The following is an 18,723-nucleotide window of genomic DNA, read 5'->3' as shown; positions in this document are numbered from 1 at the left end:
GCCCCGCCCCGTCTCAAGTCTAAGGGAGCCATCGGCCAGCGTCCCCTCGGGGAACGCGTAAGCAGCTGCTTTTCGAGCGTTCCTGGTCCTTCAGACCGAGCCCGCCACTTCGCTCCCTTCCAGCCTTTGACTCCATTAAAACGGCCATCCACCCCTCTGCTGCGTCAGGGACGGAACCAGACGCTCGGCCTCTACGGCACGGCTCAGCGTCGGCCGCTGCGTGCGCAGCCTCCCCGGGGGCCCCGCCCCTTCCGCCGCTCGTGCGCAAGCACGGCCGCCTCGGCGAGCCCGGGTTGGCTACCCCGGCGGCCTCCTCGGCAGTAATGGCTTCTCTGATGTGATAGTTTCCCCCGCCCCCTCGCGTAGGACGCGGCGGCGGGGCGGCGGTGGAAAGCCCAACTTTATTGTTCCCCCGGCCCACCTCCCGGCGCGTCCTCAGGATGCTCGGGGGCTGAGCGCCGGGGGGCGGCGGAGGGTCGCGGTCCATCCGGGCCCTCGCCTCAGAGCGCAGGGCCCAGGGAGGGAGGGAGGCACGATGTCAGGTAGCCGCCAGACCGGCTCGGGTTCCGCTGGGACGAGCCCCGGTTCCTCGGCGGCCTCTTCGGTGACTTCCGCCTCCTCGTCCTTATCCTCGTCTCCGTCGCCGCCTTCCGCGGCGGCCTCGGCGGCGACGCTGGTCTCTGGCGGGGCGGCTCCGGCCGCGGGCTCGGGCGGCCTCGGTGGCCCGGGGCGGCCTGTGCTAGTGGCGGCCGCGGTGTCCGGCAGCGGCAGCGCGAGCACCGGCGGGGCGGTGTCCGCGGGCCTGTCCCGGCTCAGCTGCGCGGCCAGGCCCAGCGCCGGTGTTGGAGGGAGCAGCTCCAGCCTGGGCAGCAGCAGCAGCAGCAGCAGCAGCAGTAGGAAGCGACCTCTGCTCGCCCCGCTCTGCAACGGGATCCACAACTCCTACGAGGACAAAAGCAACGACTTCGTCTGGTGGGTTCTCATAGCTGCCCCTGCATGCGCGACCACGAGTTTACTGATGCTGAAGCTGGCAGGGTCCGGTGTGTGTGTGTGTGTGTGTGTGTGTGTGTATGTGTGTGTGTGTGGGGGAGGGCGGCTGTCGGAGAGCGCAGCTTGGTGGTGCTGGGATTCGAGCCGGGGAGTTGAGTGTTTGCAGTTAAAGGTTCCTGGTTGGGAGGTGGAAGTGAACTGGGATCCCGTGGCAAAGTAGTAAAATGGGGTTACGTTGAGGTGGGTGCTGATGTGCAGGAACTGAAGGCATTTAAGGGACCGCCTAAGGATAGAGGTGGAGGTCCAGTAAGTGGTTAAGTAGAAAAGGAAATATTTGGGCCGGGAGTTTGAACCTTAAATGTTTTTTGGCCAGTGGATTAGGCATCAGTCTGAAGTAGTTTATGAATTACATTTTCAGAGGAAGAATACTTCCTGAGATTCTGAGGGATGGAATTGCTAGTCAACTCTGTATTGTAAATACAGTAGATGGTGCTCGAAACACGGTTGTGGATGTTTTACAGAGTGATCTTTTTAAGTACCCATTGGGCGTGGGAATGTGTATATGTCTCTTATTTGAATGGATAGGACCCTTGTAATTCTGTTGCTGATAATTAGTCAAAATTTGTTCACGACCAATTTCACGTTTCAACTGTTGGAATGAGGGAAACACATTTATTAGATAGTGTTACTGTGTTATACGGAACTATTACAGCGCTGTGTAATATTGCTGGAACTTCTGACTTGAGAAACGCTTGTATAGTCATTGCATCACAGCTGGCGTCTTGAATGACACAGAAGAATCCAGTCATTTGACATCTAAGAGGGGCTTTAAGCAAAAGATGAATCTGATTGTCTTGAATTTTTTGAGTTTTAATTGGGTTTTAAATACCAGTTATAGGATTAAGAGAGCTTAAGTAATCTTTCCTGCTCAAAAACTGGTAGAATGCTGAGCCTTTCCTGCGAAGGGACTTGTTGATTGACTTAAATGATGTAGGAAGTTGGCTTAAGCAGTCCTTCTTGGGGAGATTGATTCACTTTAAGAGTTGAAGATGGGCTGGGCCGGGTGGTGGTGCACGCCTTTAATCCCAGCACTAGGGAGGCAGAGCCAGGCGGATCTCTATGAGTTCGAGGCCAGCCTGGGCTACCAAGTGAGTCCCAGGAAAGGCGCAAAGCTACACAGAGAAACCCTGTCTCGAAAAACCAAAAAAAAAAAAAAAAAAAAAAAAAGTTGAAGATGGTCTTATATGCTGTTATTAAATGTGATAGGGCTAGAGATCGTAACCATTGAGAAAGATATTGGCTACACTTTCTTGCCTCTTCAGGAATATAATTTTTATTTCTGCTTTTGTTTAGATTCAGAAGCAGCACTTGTTATTGAAACACAAATGGTTGTGATTATTGGTATGCAATTTAAATAGTTTAAGGTTGGATCTAAGAGATGTTTGCATTCCTGTTTGTTTGTTTGAGACAGGATTCTCTCTGTATCCCTGGCTGTTTTGGTACTCATTCTGTAGATAAGGCTGGCCTTGAACTCAGAGGTCTTCCTGTCTCTGCCTCCCAAGTGCTGGCATTAAAGGCGTGTGCCACCACCGCCTGCCTGGGTGAAGTGTTTGCATTCCTATCCAATCAGTAGTGTCACATGATAAGGTAGAAGCTAGTAAAACAAGCAGGCGACTTGTAGAATTTAACTTTTAGCCATTATTTGCATTTCAGTTTTCAAAAAGTAGAAGAAAAACATGCCAGCGACCTTAGGTCATTTAAATAGTGGAAAAGGTGTGAGAAATCGGAGTATTATTCAGTTACTTAATAGATAATTTAGACATTGGCTGTTGAACTGTCTGTCAGAGTAATACAGGCAATGGTATAGGGACCTGGAGGTGACTAAGGAGCAGCTGGCACTTGGTTTTGGTATTAGGTGTGTCCTGGTTTCGTTTCTGTTGCAGTAACAATACCTGGACTACAGACAACTTAGGGAAGAAGAGGTTTCTTTGGCTCACAGTTTCAGTTACAATTCATTATTGAGGAGAGATCAGTGCAGGAGCTTAGAAGATTCACTTCCACGGTCAAGCAAAGAGTGGAAGTTCCCACAATGGTCTGGGTTGTCTTATACCAGTTAGGAATGGAGAACATACCCCACAGGCATGTCAGTGATCAACCTGATCTAGACAGTCCCTTCGTTGACACTTTCCAGCGGGTACTAGATTGTGTTAAGTTGACAGTTAAAACTAACCAGCTCAGGAGTAAGACTAAATTATTAATCCATCACCTGGTTGTTTAAAAAGATCATTGAGCTTAGGGGCTTGAGAGGAGACTTCAATGGCTAAGAGCACTTGTTGCTCTGTCAGAAGACTGGGGTCTGATTCCCAGTACCCACATGGTAGCTCACAACTGTCTGCAACTCCATTTTTAGGACATCTGAGTCCTCTTCTGGGCCCCATAGGCAACACACACGCGCGCGCGCGCATGGTACACAGACATACTTGTAGGCAAAGCACCCATACACACTCATAAAATGAATACTTAAAAGGAATTCAGCCTACTCTTTTTCCTATGTTGTATAGGTATTATATTTTATATTCTAGTGTGAAAATGTCCAATGAATTTTTTTGTTAAAATTCCAAGTATTTCACTAAGAATCTCATTTCATTATTTTTCTTTTTGGTGAGATTGGCTATTCAGAAGAATTAATCAGTGAATATATTTTGCACTTCTTAAACTAAGTTTAGTTTTGATCAGATTCTTGCAGTGGGATATGTATTAGATAGCTTAGCAACTCTTTTTATTTCTAATTGGTCTCTGAGTGTTTTTGTCTTTTTCTGTACCTCTGTCAGACTGTGAGGCAATTCAAATTACTGTAATGTTTTATATAAAAATGAGATTTAAGTTCAAATAATGTTAATTCTTTACTCATTGATAACACCTTTAAAAATACGTTTATATTTTACATCTCATTTTATCCTTAGAGTAGTTGTAAGGAGTTAGACTCTCTTATTTTACTATAACACTAGTGTAATGATTATCACCTGCTGTTTTAGATGGGCTAGCTAAGGGACAAAATGAGGAATCAGATCTGGAGTCTCAGTTTAGCACTTCCCTTTATGTGGGTGGAAAGCTTGAGCTCTGTGAGTTCTAGTATGCTATCCAGTGGTTCTTAATGGGCTTGATCAGAGGTAAGAAGCTGTTTCATAATGGTTTTCTCCTTGCTGCCCCTATTCTAAGAAGAATCATAATGGGAGGCTGGGGTGGGAGGCAGTAGATAAGGACACCTCCTCCCCCCCCCATACAAACTCTTTTTGAGAGCAGTTATTTATTTTTTTTTTTAAGATTTGTTTATTATGTGTATGGTGTTCTGCCTACTTATATGCTTGCAGGTCAGAAGAGGGCACCAGATCTCATTACAGATTGTTGTGAGCCACCATGTGGGTGCTGGGAATTTGAACTCAGGACCTCTGGAAGAGCAGCCAGTGCTCTTAACCGCTGAGCCATCTCTCCAGCCCGAGAACAGTTATTTAAATAAAGTCACGCGCCTAATTTCAGGAATACTCTTAGCTTTATCGCACTTGAAAATAGGTTTATATTTAATTGTAGGATTGATTGCCATTTTAGATATTTATAGCTTATGGTCTTATATATCTTACAAAAGATTAAGTTGTGAGTAATTTTCACAGGATAAAATGACAGGGAAAATTAAGGTGACATGAGAAGTCCCATTAGCCCTGGAATCTAGTATGCCTTTCTTGTGAATGAGAGACAGGAGACTTCAACAACAACTTACAATGTCAAAATTGCCTAGAAAGATAGTGTGTTTTCGTAAAGATATCTCATGCAAGGATGTTAAACACAGCAAATGGACTGTGTTTACATGGAGCTTAGGATTTTACCATATCAACTCTAAATCTAAGTGATGATCTCATAAAACCAAAAGGGAGTTCTTTTATTTATTTATTTATTTTTAAATATTTATTTATTATGTATACAGAAGAGGGTGCCAGATCTCATTACAGATGGTTGTGAACTACCATGTGGGTGCTGGGAATTGAACTCAGGACCCCTGGAAGAGCAGTCGGTGCTCTTAACCTCTGAGCCCCATCTCTCCAGTCCCAAAAGGGAGTTCTTTAGAATAAGAAAAAATAAACTAGTTCATATTTTTTTCTTAATTTTTAAACTTAAAATTTATGTCTTACTTAACCTTTAAAACTTAAAAATTATAACCCTTCTAGGATCCCTGTTAAATGCCTAGGGTTTGAATAATGGCTCCCTCATCATTTTATTCCTGATCTTGTGCACTTGGACCATGGGAGTACAGTCACAATTACTCAGTAACAAAGGGGAGAAGCTTATGTGGCTGTTCCAGAGTTGTTCTCCTTGTAGTTCCTTTCTCTCTGATGTCCCTTTTGTGCTTCCTGAAGTGCTCAATTAGTTGCTCTGCTCCTGTTATGACAGCATACAAAATGTTTTCAGGCAAAGAGTGAGTCCACAATAAACTGGGTCCACAAAAAATAAGAATATATTCATTTGTTTCTCTTCTCTCAAGGGTGTCAGTCTTGTGCTGACTAGTGTTCAGTGTTAAAAAGCAGTTTTTTAATCCAGTTTTCTGAGTAATATGGTCAAAGGAAAGTTCTCCCCAGTTAAATATTGACCTCAAATGCAAGTAAACTATACTTGATTATGTTTCTCTGAGTATAAATTTAACTTTCTTTCACTTGTTTTATCTTTTGACATTTTTAAACGTTTGATTTGTATGTTAGAGTTGACGGTACCATAACAATGGTAATTGGATGTAGCTATCATTTCATGCCTGCCCTCCTTTAATCCCAGCACTCTGGAGGCCGGGGCAAGCAGGTCTCTGTGAGTTCAAGGCCAGCCTAGTCTACAAAACGAGTTCCAGGACAGCCAGGGCTGTTACACAAAGAAACCCTGTCTCGGGGGAAAAACAAACAAACAAAAAAAATAAAAAAATAAAAACAAAACCAAAGCAAAATAAAACAAACAAAAACAAAACAAAAGATACCTGCCTCGATGTAGGTTTTGGCAAAATGAAAGAAAATCTCCTTGAGATAATTTTGAATTAATTGTTTCATTCTTTATGAGCTAATTGTAGAAATGAGGAGATGCTGAGATGTAGAAAATTAGACATGTTCAGCAAAATTCCATAGTTGAAGTCAGTTGTAGGATACATGGCTGAATTTAAATCTGGCATAAGATCATAGTGACAATGGTGTTTGGTTCTATTATTAATTCTTTTTAATAAATGCGGCATCACTAAAGTACTGGATATTATTGTGTGGCAAAAAATTGGCTATCAGTGACAGGCTACTTCAGAAGCCTGTGCAGTGGCGCAGGAGATGGATAAAAACAGTTGCTGCACAAGCCAATCTGAACACTGTTCTGGAACCCTTAGCAGAAAGAGAACCATTTGCTGAAAATTCTCTAACCTGCACTTGTGGCATGGGACCTACACACACAGATAAAATAAATTTTAGCTGGGTGCACATCTTTTAATCCCAGCTCTTGGGAGGAGACATGCATATCTCTGTGAGTTCCAATGCTATCCTGATCTGCATATTGAGTTTCAGGCTAGCCAGGGCTATATAAAGACCCTGTCTCAAAAACAAAAACAAACAAACAAACAAACAAACAAAAAAGTTAATTCAAACTGGGGAGTAGTTTAGTAGGTAAAGTACTTGCTGACTATGCAGAAGGACCTGAGTTTGTATCCTCATAAAAACTTACAGTATGCACACCTGTAACCTCAGCACTAGGGCTGGAGACAGATGAATTTGGAGGTTCACAGCCAATGTAGCAGTAACATTGCACTCATAGTTCATTGAGAGACCACTCTTCCACTCTCCTCCTTTCTCTGTCCAAAAGGTTAAGTTATTGAAGAAGACATCCCAACATTCACCTCTCATACACTCATCCACATGGGCTAGCATACACACATATAAACATGCACATGTGCATATGCTACACACCACCCAAAAAAGTTAAATCAGTAAAGTTAAATACTAAAACATAAGCGTTTGTAAGAGCCCCTGATTTGATTTTTATGTATAATTCACATATGTGATGTAAGACAAAATTAGTGTAAGTCTAAAGAGAGAAATGTAATAAAATTCTGTTTTGGCTGGGGATGTATCTTAAATCATGTGAGTGCCTAGTGTGTATGAGACTATGTCCAAAATCAGTGTGGGTGGACATAGCTACACAATAAAAGAAGATAACAATTGAAAATATATTTTCCCTAGGGACTTTTCTAAAGGTAGGGGTGGTTTTTGTTTTGTTTTGGTGTGTGTGTGTGTGTGTGTGTGTGTGTGTGTGTGTGTGTGTGAGAGAGAGAGAGAGAGAGAGAGAGAGAGAGAGAGAGAGCGAGCGCGAGCGCAGGAGCACACCAGAGGACTGAGTGTCATCTTTAGGATTGTTGTTCACCTTATTGTTCACCTTATTTGAAATAGTCTCATTGTCTGGGAGCTCACCAGTTGGACTAGACCAGCCATCCAGGGAGCCCCAGGCATTCTGTCTCTGCCTCCCTGGCTCTGGATTACAAATCACACATATTACATGGATTTTAGAATGGAACTCAGGTCTTCTTACTTGTAAAGCAAATGTTTTGCCAACTGTGCTACTCCAACACCCTTTATTTTTCATTTTAGTTGACACATAGTTATTTTGTATACTTAAGTGCATCTTTTCAGTACATGTGTATAATATGTAATGATTGGATTCAGACAATTTGCCATGTCTTTCTCCTTGGGCATTTATCATTTCGTTGTGGTAGGAACAATGAAAATACCCTGTCCTAGGCAATTAAAAATGTTTAACTTCTTTTTGTTAACTATAGTTATCATATTATGATTCAGACCATTCAGGTAACTTGTTCTACCTAACTATAACCCTATATCCATTAATCTTTATGGCCAATCTTAAGTGCAAAGAATGCTGGGACTTTGAGTGTTATTTTGATTTTTTTTTTTTTTTTTTTTTTTTTTTTTGGTTTTTTCGAGACAGGGTTTCTCTGTGTAGCTTTGCGCCTTTTCCTAGGTCTCACTTGGTAGCCCAGGCTGGCCTTGAACTCACAGAGATCCACCTGGCTCTGCCAGTGCTGGGATTAAAGGCGTGAGCCACCACCGCCCGGCTTATTTTGATATTCTATAGAAAAATAAGAGGAGAATTAGAATTGAAATTTAACTCTTAACATCAGGACATCATATATGAGCTGGGTTAATATTTGAGTAATTTAAGTGTATTCACTGCACTTATTTTAGAATTTACTGCTCTTTGGGTCAGCTTGAATATGTTACTTTTACTAATAGTCCTGTAAATTTCTGTTGACAAATTCGAATACTTAACTCTTAGCCATATATTAAATTTGATTTGATTGACTTTGTCACTAGCCCTTTCCAGTGTGTAGTACTCTGCCTTAACAACATTTATTGTGATGATTTTTCTCTTTTTTTTTTTGTAGCCCCATCTGCTTTGATATGATTGAGGAGGCATACATGACAAAATGTGGCCACAGCTTTTGGTAAGATGATATTCATTCAATATAAGTGCAACTGACAAAAAATTATGCTCCTTAAACTAATTTTAGATTGTTTCTTCAACTGATAGGTCTTTATAGGTTTGACAGTTCAAGATATAAAATTTGTTTAGTACATGACTTCTGTGAAATACAGGCTTTAAGATCTTGTGTTTATTACCTGTTGGCAGAAACAGTGTTGTTTTAGAAAATCAAGGTGGGTAATCAGTCATTAAGCATGAGATACCAGTTATTCACTTGGGAGTAAGGTGGGAGGACCCAGAGAACAGGTGGACACAAACATAGGAAAAGGATGGAGTAGACTAAAAGGCTCCATACTCTCTTTGTTAACACTTCACACACAGATTGTCTTTAGACTACATGTGTTATATTAATGTATTTAAGTTTTTAATTGTAAAGTGGCATAGAATTTACAGTCTTACCTATCTTGATACATACAGTTTACGTTGTGCTATGTTCATTGTTGTATAGTCTCTAGGATTTGTTCTTTTGGCAAAACTGAACCTTTTAAAACAATGTCTGCAGTTACCAAAAGCAACTATCTACTTTCTGTTTGTGTGGGTTTGCCAGTTCTAGATAACCCATATCATATATACTTAGATCATGTTTTAGTTAGGGTTTTTATTGCTGTGAAGAGATACCATGACCATGGCAACTCTTATAAAGGAAAAACATTTAATTGGAGTGGCTGGCTTACAGTTTCAGAGGGTCAGTTCATTTCATTATACTTTTATCCCCTTCCTTCCCACCAAATCTCTTCTTCTAAAAAGTCCTCCTCCTACTCTCATATTTTGTTTTTCATTTTTGTTGATTAATTTGATTATATGAAAATTTCATACATGTATATGTTATGATTACACTCTCCTTTTACCTCGCTCTTGTTCCTACCAACCCTCCTCATCCCCACTAGTCCTTTTCTTAGGTTCATGTCTTTGTTTGTTTTGTGGCCCCACTGCATTTAATAAGGGGTGCCTGAATGAACATGGGCAGGTGGTTATTTACTTAAGCAAGGACAGCTTACCAGTGGCTATAACACTGATGAATATGATCTGTGTCTCACCCCTGGCAACCATTAATTGCCTATAGTTCCTGGAAAAAACTTAGCGACTTAGGTGTCCCTCTCCCATCCATGATGGTTTATTGATGGGCCCAATCTTTTGGAGATCATGTATAGGTAGCCATGCTGTTGTAAGATCTGTGGTGCAAAAGTTGTGTCTTCCAAAAGACAGCATTTCACAGTACTCTTGCTTTCCCATCTCTGCTCTCTCTTTTTCCATGTTCCTTAAGATTGTGGTGAGGAGCATTAAACATGTCCTTTTTATGGCTGACCATTCAAAAATTACTTATTTTTAGCACTTTGACCAGTTATAAGTCTTTGGTTAACTGTAGCCCACTACAAAAAACAAAAACGAAAAAAAACAAAAAAAAAAAACTTCTTTGACCAAAGTTGAGAGAAGCACTACTATACGGTCACAAACAATTATTTAGAAAGCATTTTGATATCATGTCCATATAGCAGAACAACGGTAGTAGGTTCCCTCCTCAGTCCAGTATACTCCCCAGCTATGGGCTTTTGACCAGATTTGTAGTGCTCAGCATGAATTCATACTGTGCAGCAGGCCTAAAACCCAATCAGAAAACAATTGGTCAACCCCATAACAGATATGCTACTATTGGCACATACGGGTACATCTTGCCTGGGAGGTTGTTATTGTAGCTTGCAAGGTTCACGGGTGGGTAAGAAAGACTCTTGTGACTTTTCTACCCCAGAAGTCTGCATAATGCCTTCCACTACTATAAATGTTAGTGAGAATGGAGAAAATTCTAGCACAATTCCTGCTTGATTTCTCTGTCATTTGACTTAAGTGTATAGTATTTTTCAGCAGCAGGATCTTAATCTAGTATGGTAGACAATGTGGCATCAGTCTCCATTCTCTTGGGTGCCTTTGGGTACCTTCCTCACTAATTACTCATGTAGAGGTGGCAGCCAGATTTTTGTTTAATAACCTATGGCTTCTGGGAGCAGCATTATGTTGTTTTATCTTAGCACAGTGGTTGCTATTTCAACCAGCAAGTGCAATTCCTCAGTTACCGGCCTGCTTCTCTGGCAGCACTGCCAGGCCTGGCGGGAATTCTGTTCCTGCAGGCTCTGTTCTTGCTGCTAAAGGTAGCTTTAACTAAATAAATCTCTTTTGTTCTATTTATAAATAAGACTCCAGATTCAAAGTCTAGGCTGAAAACCTGCTAGCTCAAAGAGGTCGAGTAGCAACTAGCTAACCGTCTGTCCTTGCTGATGGTCTCCCCAAAAGCATGTTCTTCTGCTTTACCAAAACAAAAAAAGCCATGCCACTCAAAAAATCCTTTCCTACTACTTCAGTGTGTCTCTTTATCTCTTCCAGATGCTTTCTGATGCTCTATAATTACTTTCTGTCAACTAGTTGCTAACTCAGCCTCCTGACCCAAGGTTAATTTTATTTAATTAACACAAATGCTAACTCAGGGTTCACAGTGTGATCAAATATCCCTCAACAGCATTATCCATTCATGTAGATTTTTAAAAAATAGCCAGGCGGTGGTGGGGCATGCCTTTAATCCCAGCACTCGGGAGGCAGAGGTAGGCGGATCTCTGTGAGTTCGAGGCCAGCCTGGGCTACAGAGTGAGTTCCAGGACAGGCTCCAAAGAGAAACCCTGTCTTGAAAAACTAAAAAAAAAATTAAACTATAATTTTTATTAGCTTGCAAATTAGTAGATTTCCATATGACTTTTTATGTAGCACATAAAGCAGCAGAATGTATGTTACCTTCTTTGTTACATCTATTCCTTCATGCATTCAGCATGTATTGATTTCCAACTCAAGGTGTCATACTAGACTTTAAAGATACAGAGAAAAGCAAAACACATATTTGCCTTTAATGAGTTAGAAGAGGGTTGATGGTCACCTAAAGTTAAATTTTATATAGTGGTATATAAGTTGTTGCACCTTAATTTTTTTAGTATAGATTGATATTTTCAAGTCCAATATGAAAAGTCAGTTGCACTTTCATTAGCAAGGACAGTTCCTTTTGGCTCTGTCACAGGCCTTTTTTTTTCTTTCTTGAAGGGAAAGTATGGAAATCAGCCAATTGAGATGGAATATAGTTGATGTCACAGAAATTGACACATTTTCTAATAGTATAATAATTTTGAATATACTGACAAGCTTTCTGATTTTATAACTTGTTCTGTTTCATTTAGTTTTTATTTACTTACTTTTGTGCTGTTGGGATTTGTTCACCAGGGCTTTGCAAATGTTACACAAGCATTCTGCAAGCGTTACACAAGCATTCTACTATTAGCTATGTCATCAGCCTTTAGAGCAGCGCTTCTCAACCTTCCTAATGCGCCCTTTAATAAGTTCCTCATGGTGTGGGGACCCCCAACCATAGCGTTATTTCATTGCTACTTCACAACTAATTTTGCTACAATATGAATCATAAATATCTGATATGTAGGATCTCCAGTATGTGATCCGAGGGGGTCACAGCGCTGCAGTTGAGAACCAGTGCTGTAGGTTGTTTTTGTGGCATTATTCCGTAATTTTTTTAAAACCAGAAACATCTAAAATATTCTCTTTTTACTGTCAATTCTGCTCATCTTTACACCCTCCCTCAGGTTCCTTCTTCATAACTGGCTTTATTTGAATTTATTAATAAAAGCTTAAGTCTTCTTACATTTATTTCTTATAACAATAATTCATCTTTTTCTCTAAGACTTTTTCCACATTGAGTTCTTCGTCTGTTGTATTTGTATACCTCATCATGTGTCTTAGAAAATGAAAACAAAAACATTCAATGTTATTTCCTTTGTTGGTTTATCCAAATAGGAAGTATAATAGATTTGGAGCATATCTTGTAATATGGTAATTATAGTCTTGCTGTTGTTGTAGGAGGTGATGATAGTGTTTCTAGAACAGTGTTCCTATCATTTGTTTAGTAGATACTGGACTCTGCATTTATTATGGATAGACAATTACTCCAGCTTTAGGCCTCTGTGCTATGCTAAAGAGAGTTCCTGTTGTTGCTTGTCTTAAGAGTAACCCATGTGAAGTGAAGGTGGTAGACGAGGAGAACAGTAAAACTTGATGAATGGAAGGGAGCAAGATGAGAAAAGCAGCTTCAGTTTATAAAAGGGAAGTAAATAGCTAATAATCGGGACAGAAGAAAAGCTGTGTCTTCTTTTTAGAAATGTTTTTTAATTAAATACCTTTCTCATTTCTTAGAAATTCATTCTTTTCTGATTGTCAGAGCAATATGTACTTACTATAGAAATTTGAGTTAAAAACAAGTATTTCTCACAGACAGAAATACTGTTAACTAGCTCTGTAAATGTGTTTTTAGTTTATTTAAAATGTACAAATATGTTAGTGATATGTTTTTGATATTTTCTTGATAAGGTTGAACAATATTTAAGAATATTTATTTTTGCAAGGTAATACACAGTTATAAAAGGTCTATCGTTGAAACAGTACGATGGTTCAGTGTGCGAATTATGTTTTGTTATGCAAGTCTGTCAACCTGAGTTTGATCTCCAGAAGCCATGTAAAGATGGAAGGAACGAACCTACTCCACAAAGTTGTCTTCTGATCCATCATATATGCCTCCCACCATCACACACATAGAGTACTAATAAAATTAGCATTTCTTTTTTTTTTTTTTTTTTTTGGTTTTTCGAGACAGGGTTTCTCTGTGTAGCTTTGCGCCTTTTCCTGGAACTCACTTGGTAGCCCAGGCTGGCCTCGAACTCACAGAGATCCGCCTGGCTCTGCCTCCCGAGTGCTGGGATTAAAGGTGTGCGCCACCACCGCCCGGCAAAATTAGCATTTCTTAAAAAGTAGTGCACCACAAATATATAAGAAAGATATTTTCTTTAGTATATATGAAATACATTTTATATATAAGTCACAGTTTATTTATAATAACTTACTCATAAATAATATATGATATGTACAAGTAAAATGTGATTTTTATTGCCACTATACCATTGTATTGAGTTGATAATTGCAGATTTAGTCAATTTGTATGTGTAGTTTAGGTTTTTCTGTTATAGTTTGCTATTATGATGCTGCTGGATAACTCTTCATTGAATAGCATATATGTTTCCTGATGATAAATCCCTATAAATAAAATAAATTTAAAAAAAGGAATATAAAACCTTAAGGTTTTTCCTGCATGTACCTTTTAGGAAAGTTGTACTGGTTGCGTTTCCTTCAGCTATTTATGGTTATGTTTTCTGGAGTATGACAGTTTTATTTTTCCATTCCTGTTAGTAAAAATTAACATATAATTTTGAATCACTTTTTTGTTCTTGTGAAGTGAATATAACTATTTTGTTATGTAGTGAAGGTGATGATTTTCTTATTCTTCTTGACTAGATTTTCATCTTTGCTTAAGTAGAATTTTTGTTTGTTTGAGCTCTGTGTGTAATATGAGGATATCAGTACTCCCAAGATTAATTAGACCATAGGCATTTGCTTTCCTAGGATACAATAAAACATATAACCTAAAACATAGTCCTTATTTGTATTTTATGCTACATGTAAGAGTTTTTTAGTTTATTTTGAAATAGTTTATATATTGTTCAGCCAATAAATGCTTTATGTATTTTGTTATAAAAAGATATAAATGGGAGTAAGTTGGCTATATTAGTTACATTGAAAGTGAGAATACTAATAAACAGTGTTTTGTGACCAGTTTCTTAATTTCTTCATTGTTTTAATTAAGTTTGTGTTTTTATTTTTTCTCCCCATGCTGATAGCTACAAGTGTATTCATCAGAGTTTGGAGGACAATAATAATAGATGTCCCAAGTGTAATTATGTTGTGGACAATATTGACCATCTCTATCCTAATTTCTTGGGTGAGTCTTTGAAATTATTTTTATTATACTTTTTCCACAAAATATATGCTAATAATAGTTTATTCAGAAATCCCAACTCAGAAGTAAGCAAGTTTTTCTCTGTTACTCACCAGGGTGCTTTCATCTTCTTGGGCTATGGCATAGACTCTATACATGGTTAGTACCATTTCTTGTTATTTTTCAGTTTCATAAAAGCAAACCCCAACATACCCTTTAGAGTTTTGTGCACATGTTTGGACAGAATGTTAGGTTTCAAGAGATTGCCAGAGGTCTAGAACCTTTTTATGTTTCTGTATGTAGAATTTATTATGTGTTTCTATGTTTTTCCTGACAGTTTATCAGTGAGAAGTAACAAAGGAAAGGTTTGTGGGGAGAGAGAACATGTGCTTGTTCAGTGTTGACTGATAGGAGAAGAAAAAATTGAGTATGGAGATTCCTGGGTATAGAGTATATGAACTGGAAAGGTCACCTCCCAATTGGAGGAGGATATAAATACAGAATTTGATAGGGAAATGTAAGAACTGTAGTATAATTTTAACTATAAGTGGTAAAAACTCGGAGTAAATGTTGTTAGGTGCTAATTGTGAATTCAGAAATTAGTGGTTTTAGTTGGATGTGGTGGCATGTGTTCATACCCAGCACTTGGGAGGCTAACAGAGAAAGATCCTGTGTGGTCCAGGCAGACCCTATCTTAAAATAAGTTATTATTAGTTTTACACACTGAATTTCTTAACATAAAATTACAGACCCAACTTCAGTACAAATTAAGGAAATAAGGACTATTAGAACACAGCAGAAATACTAAGACTAATCTTATATGCCAATAATAAACATAAATAATTCATTAGAACGACTAGTTCCAAGTAGAATGTTCTACTTCCTGTGAAAAACAAGTAAAGAGAGTTGTCTGGTGTCTGGGAGATTCTAGGTTGTTTAGGGGGCTAATTACTTTGTAGAGGTTTGTAACTTCAGCCCACCTTCAACAACGAGGAGATGAGAGGAACTGAAGGGTGAGTTGATGCCCAGTGACCACTGATTTAATCAGTTCCTGCAACTTAATGAAGCCTTTGTAAGAAACCAAAATGATGTCTGGTGTAGAGATGTGCATGTTGCTGACCCTGTGGAGATACTAGCAGAGTGACATGCCTGGAGAGAGTAGGCAGCTCCCCGTCCTTCCCCACCTACTTTACCCTGTGGAAATCTAGACCTGGTTCTTGACTTCTATTTTTTGTTTTCGGTGTGTGTCCCGTCCCCCCCCCCCCCCCCCCCCCCGCCGAGAAAGGGTTTCTCTGTGTAGTTTTGCGCCTGTCCTAGAACTCACTCTGTAGTCCCGGCTGGCCTCAAACTCACAGAGATCCGCCTGGCTCTGCCTCCCGAGTGCTGGGATTAAAGGCGTGCGCCACCACCGCCCGGCTGACTTCTATTTTTTAAGGTATAAAATCAGCGAAAGGAAAACAGCAACCTAAAGAATATGAAAAAGGGAACTCAAAAAACACAGGTTATGTACTCATTAGGGTGGCTGCTAGTAAGGATTGCAAAGACCTGGAGAAGCTGTGTGTGAAGCTGTGTGTGTAATGTTTGTAGTGGAATATGTATGGTGTTTTCTGAAAACGAAACAAAATTTTCATAATCCAACAATTTTCTGTAAATGGATACCAAGAAGAATTGGAAGCAGAGTTCTGTAGAAGTATTTGTATATGCACATTCAGAGTATCATTATTCACAGGCCAGGAGATGGAACTATGGAGCGCTCAGTGGATAAAATGCAATGGATAAAATACAAAGTAGAATATTACTTAGACTTGAAAAGGAAAGAAATTCTGAGAAAACCCCTCAGTATACTCAGAGTTCCTTTTTTTTCCTTCCCTGAGTCTTCAAGTACAACCCCCAATTTCAGGGCTTAGGCTTTACTTTGTCCCCACTTTCTACCCACCCCTCATGTATGTGGGTTTCTGTGTTTATAAAATATGTAATTTAACTTTTCTTAGTCTTGTTAACAATCTACCTCTATTTGCAACCTTTAAAATGTATATTTAGACCTGTATGGTGATGAACACCTGTAATCTCCCAGCATTTCAGAGGATAAAGTGGGGTGATTTTTAATTTGGTTCTAAGCTCAGGCTGCACAGGGAGACTCTGCAGCTCTCTCTTACACACACAAATACTCTCTTCTCCTTCTCCTCGCTTTCTTCCCTCCCTCCCTGCTTCTCATCCTCTCCTTCCTCTCTCCCTATCCCCTCCTCCTCTTCCCATTTGTCTGTCCATCTCTCCCATACATACACTCACACTTAGGCAGTCAGAGCTCCTGTTAGGCACTATGTTACATACTTTATGAAGATGGCTTAATTGAGTCTTCGTGGTAATCTTATGAGATACAGTATTATTATGCTTGTTCTTAGATGATGACACTGAGACACAAACAGATTGAGTATCTTAGGTAAAGTAATATAGACTTTATATATATATATATATATATATATATATAGAGAGAGAGAGAGAGAGAGAGAGAGAGAGTCATTTTTCTGAGAACTGATTAGATTAGAGATATGAAAGACTAATATGAAAGTCTTGGTTAAAAGTTACATACCAATGGTCAATTATATGTAGCTTGTATTTTAAGAGACTTTCCCTTTATTCACATTTTAAAGTGAAAACTAAAAAATATTTTTTAAAGAAATGCTATGAGAAGTAAAGTATACATCCAAAAAAAAAAAAAAAAGAAAGATCAGTCCTTTTATTTCACAACCAAACTGCTATTTATTTCAGGTATAATTTAAAAAGTAATTTTTATTAGGCCTTTGAAAATTTCATACACTGTATTTTAACCGTATTCCCCCTTCTCCCAATTCCTTCCAAACCCACCCCGCACTTCCCTATCAACCTAGCCTTGTGTTTTTTCTTTTCTGGGTGCATCAAGTCCAGTTTGTGCTGCCCAAATATTTTTAGATGTGTGCCCTTCTACTAGATAACAATTAGGTTTAATACTGTGTCCATTTAGCAGGATAATAGTAGCAGGTTCCCCCCTAAGGCGTATGACCTGTCCAGTCACACAGGTTGTAGGCCTGACAGTGGTGCTAGGTATGGTTTCATTTTGTGGATTGGGCATTAAACCCAATCAGAAAGTGGTTGGTTACTTCCATAATGCTTGCTCCACTATTGCATCAGTGGGATATGTCTTGCCAGACAGGCTGTTAATGTAGATCAAACGGTCCCTAGTAGCATAAGATTGATAGTTGCTTCCCTCCTCCAGTGTTGTGCATGGCACCTTCTTTAAAGTATAGTTTTTAAAGGGTAAAATAATCAGTGTTTTCAGTATCTACACAAAAATTCTGAGTCAGTGTTTAAAGCTGATTTTGCTTAATTACATTATGTCCTTACTAAACATGTTTGAGACAGGGCTTTTCCGTACAGTTCAGTTTGTCCTTGAACTTATAATTTTACCATCCAACCCTCCCAAGTGCTGCTGTGTTTATAAACCTATGCCACCATGCCTGCTTTTCCTTTTTTTCTTTTAATATAATCTTTCTGTAATATTGTATGCTATAATACTTCATACCAATTCATATATTTTCTTTTTCATTTTAACCTTCGTTTTATATAACTATTTCAGAATTTTAACCTTTAAGAACTTGATGTAGTAGTGTTGGCAAAAATCAAAGACAGTGGCATGTGAGACTTTAAGATATGTAATAGCACGCAATATTGTAACTAAGTCACAGTTTTTATTCAAATACTAGTAATTTAATGTAACTGAATCATTAGATTCTGGTTTATTCTTTTTAAAAGACTGGTTTATTTTTATTATATGTTTATGAGCTTTTGGTTTCCATATATTTCTGTGTACTAAGTATGTGCCAAAGAGGCCAGACAAAGGCATTGGTGGTCATAGTTACTATGTGGATGCTGGAGACTGAATTTGGTCTTCTGTAAGTGAAGCAAAGTCTCTTAACTGTTTAGTCGTCCCTCTGGGCTCACTCTGGTTTACTTTTACTTGTTCATTCTCCATTGTATTATTTTCAATTCTCTTGTAGATTGCAATAATTTTGTGAAGTGTTTGTGTTTCCCACTTTTTAAAATCATACCGATTTATTAATATTCTGCTTCTATTTCTTAGCCCTGTTAACCTTCACAAAACCATCCTCTGATATTTCATGAGTTGGTCACACACATGCACAATACACACTTTTATCTGTATTTTTTCATTCATTTTTATATTTGGAGAGTTTGTGCATATTTTGGCTTCATTCTTATTTGACCTTTGTATGGCCTGTGTACTTTGTAAGACTGTATCAATGATA

At 39.1% G+C, this 18,723-nt stretch overlaps 1 protein-coding gene across 4 annotated transcripts in view; it reads left to right on the top strand.

The window, feature by feature from the left end:
• Window positions 1-246: 246 nt before the first annotated feature.
• The window catches only part of Cop1 (COP1 E3 ubiquitin ligase), a 129,632-nt gene continuing 111,155 nt past the window's right edge, over window positions 247-18,723 (top strand). For 2 of the 4 annotated variants that reach the window (XM_059281137.1, XM_059281136.1), the window contains exons 1-3: window positions 247-972; window positions 8,456-8,515; window positions 14,325-14,425. In XM_059281137.1, coding sequence (XP_059137120.1) covers window positions 536-972; window positions 8,456-8,515; window positions 14,325-14,425 — 598 coding nt within the window. In that variant the 5' untranslated portion in view covers window positions 247-535. Of the gene's footprint in view, window positions 973-8,455; window positions 8,516-14,324; window positions 14,426-14,538; window positions 14,582-18,723 lie in introns of those variants that run through there. The other 2 variants (XM_059281140.1, XM_059281138.1) reach the window with 1 other exon arrangement.

This window comes from Peromyscus eremicus, chromosome 15 (genome assembly GCF_949786415.1).
Source record: "Peromyscus eremicus chromosome 15, PerEre_H2_v1, whole genome shotgun sequence".
In the NCBI taxonomy this organism is placed as follows: domain Eukaryota; kingdom Metazoa; phylum Chordata; class Mammalia; order Rodentia; family Cricetidae; genus Peromyscus; species Peromyscus eremicus.
Note: the sequence above shows the minus strand (reverse complement) of the source record. Positions and strands in the feature narration are given on the sequence as shown.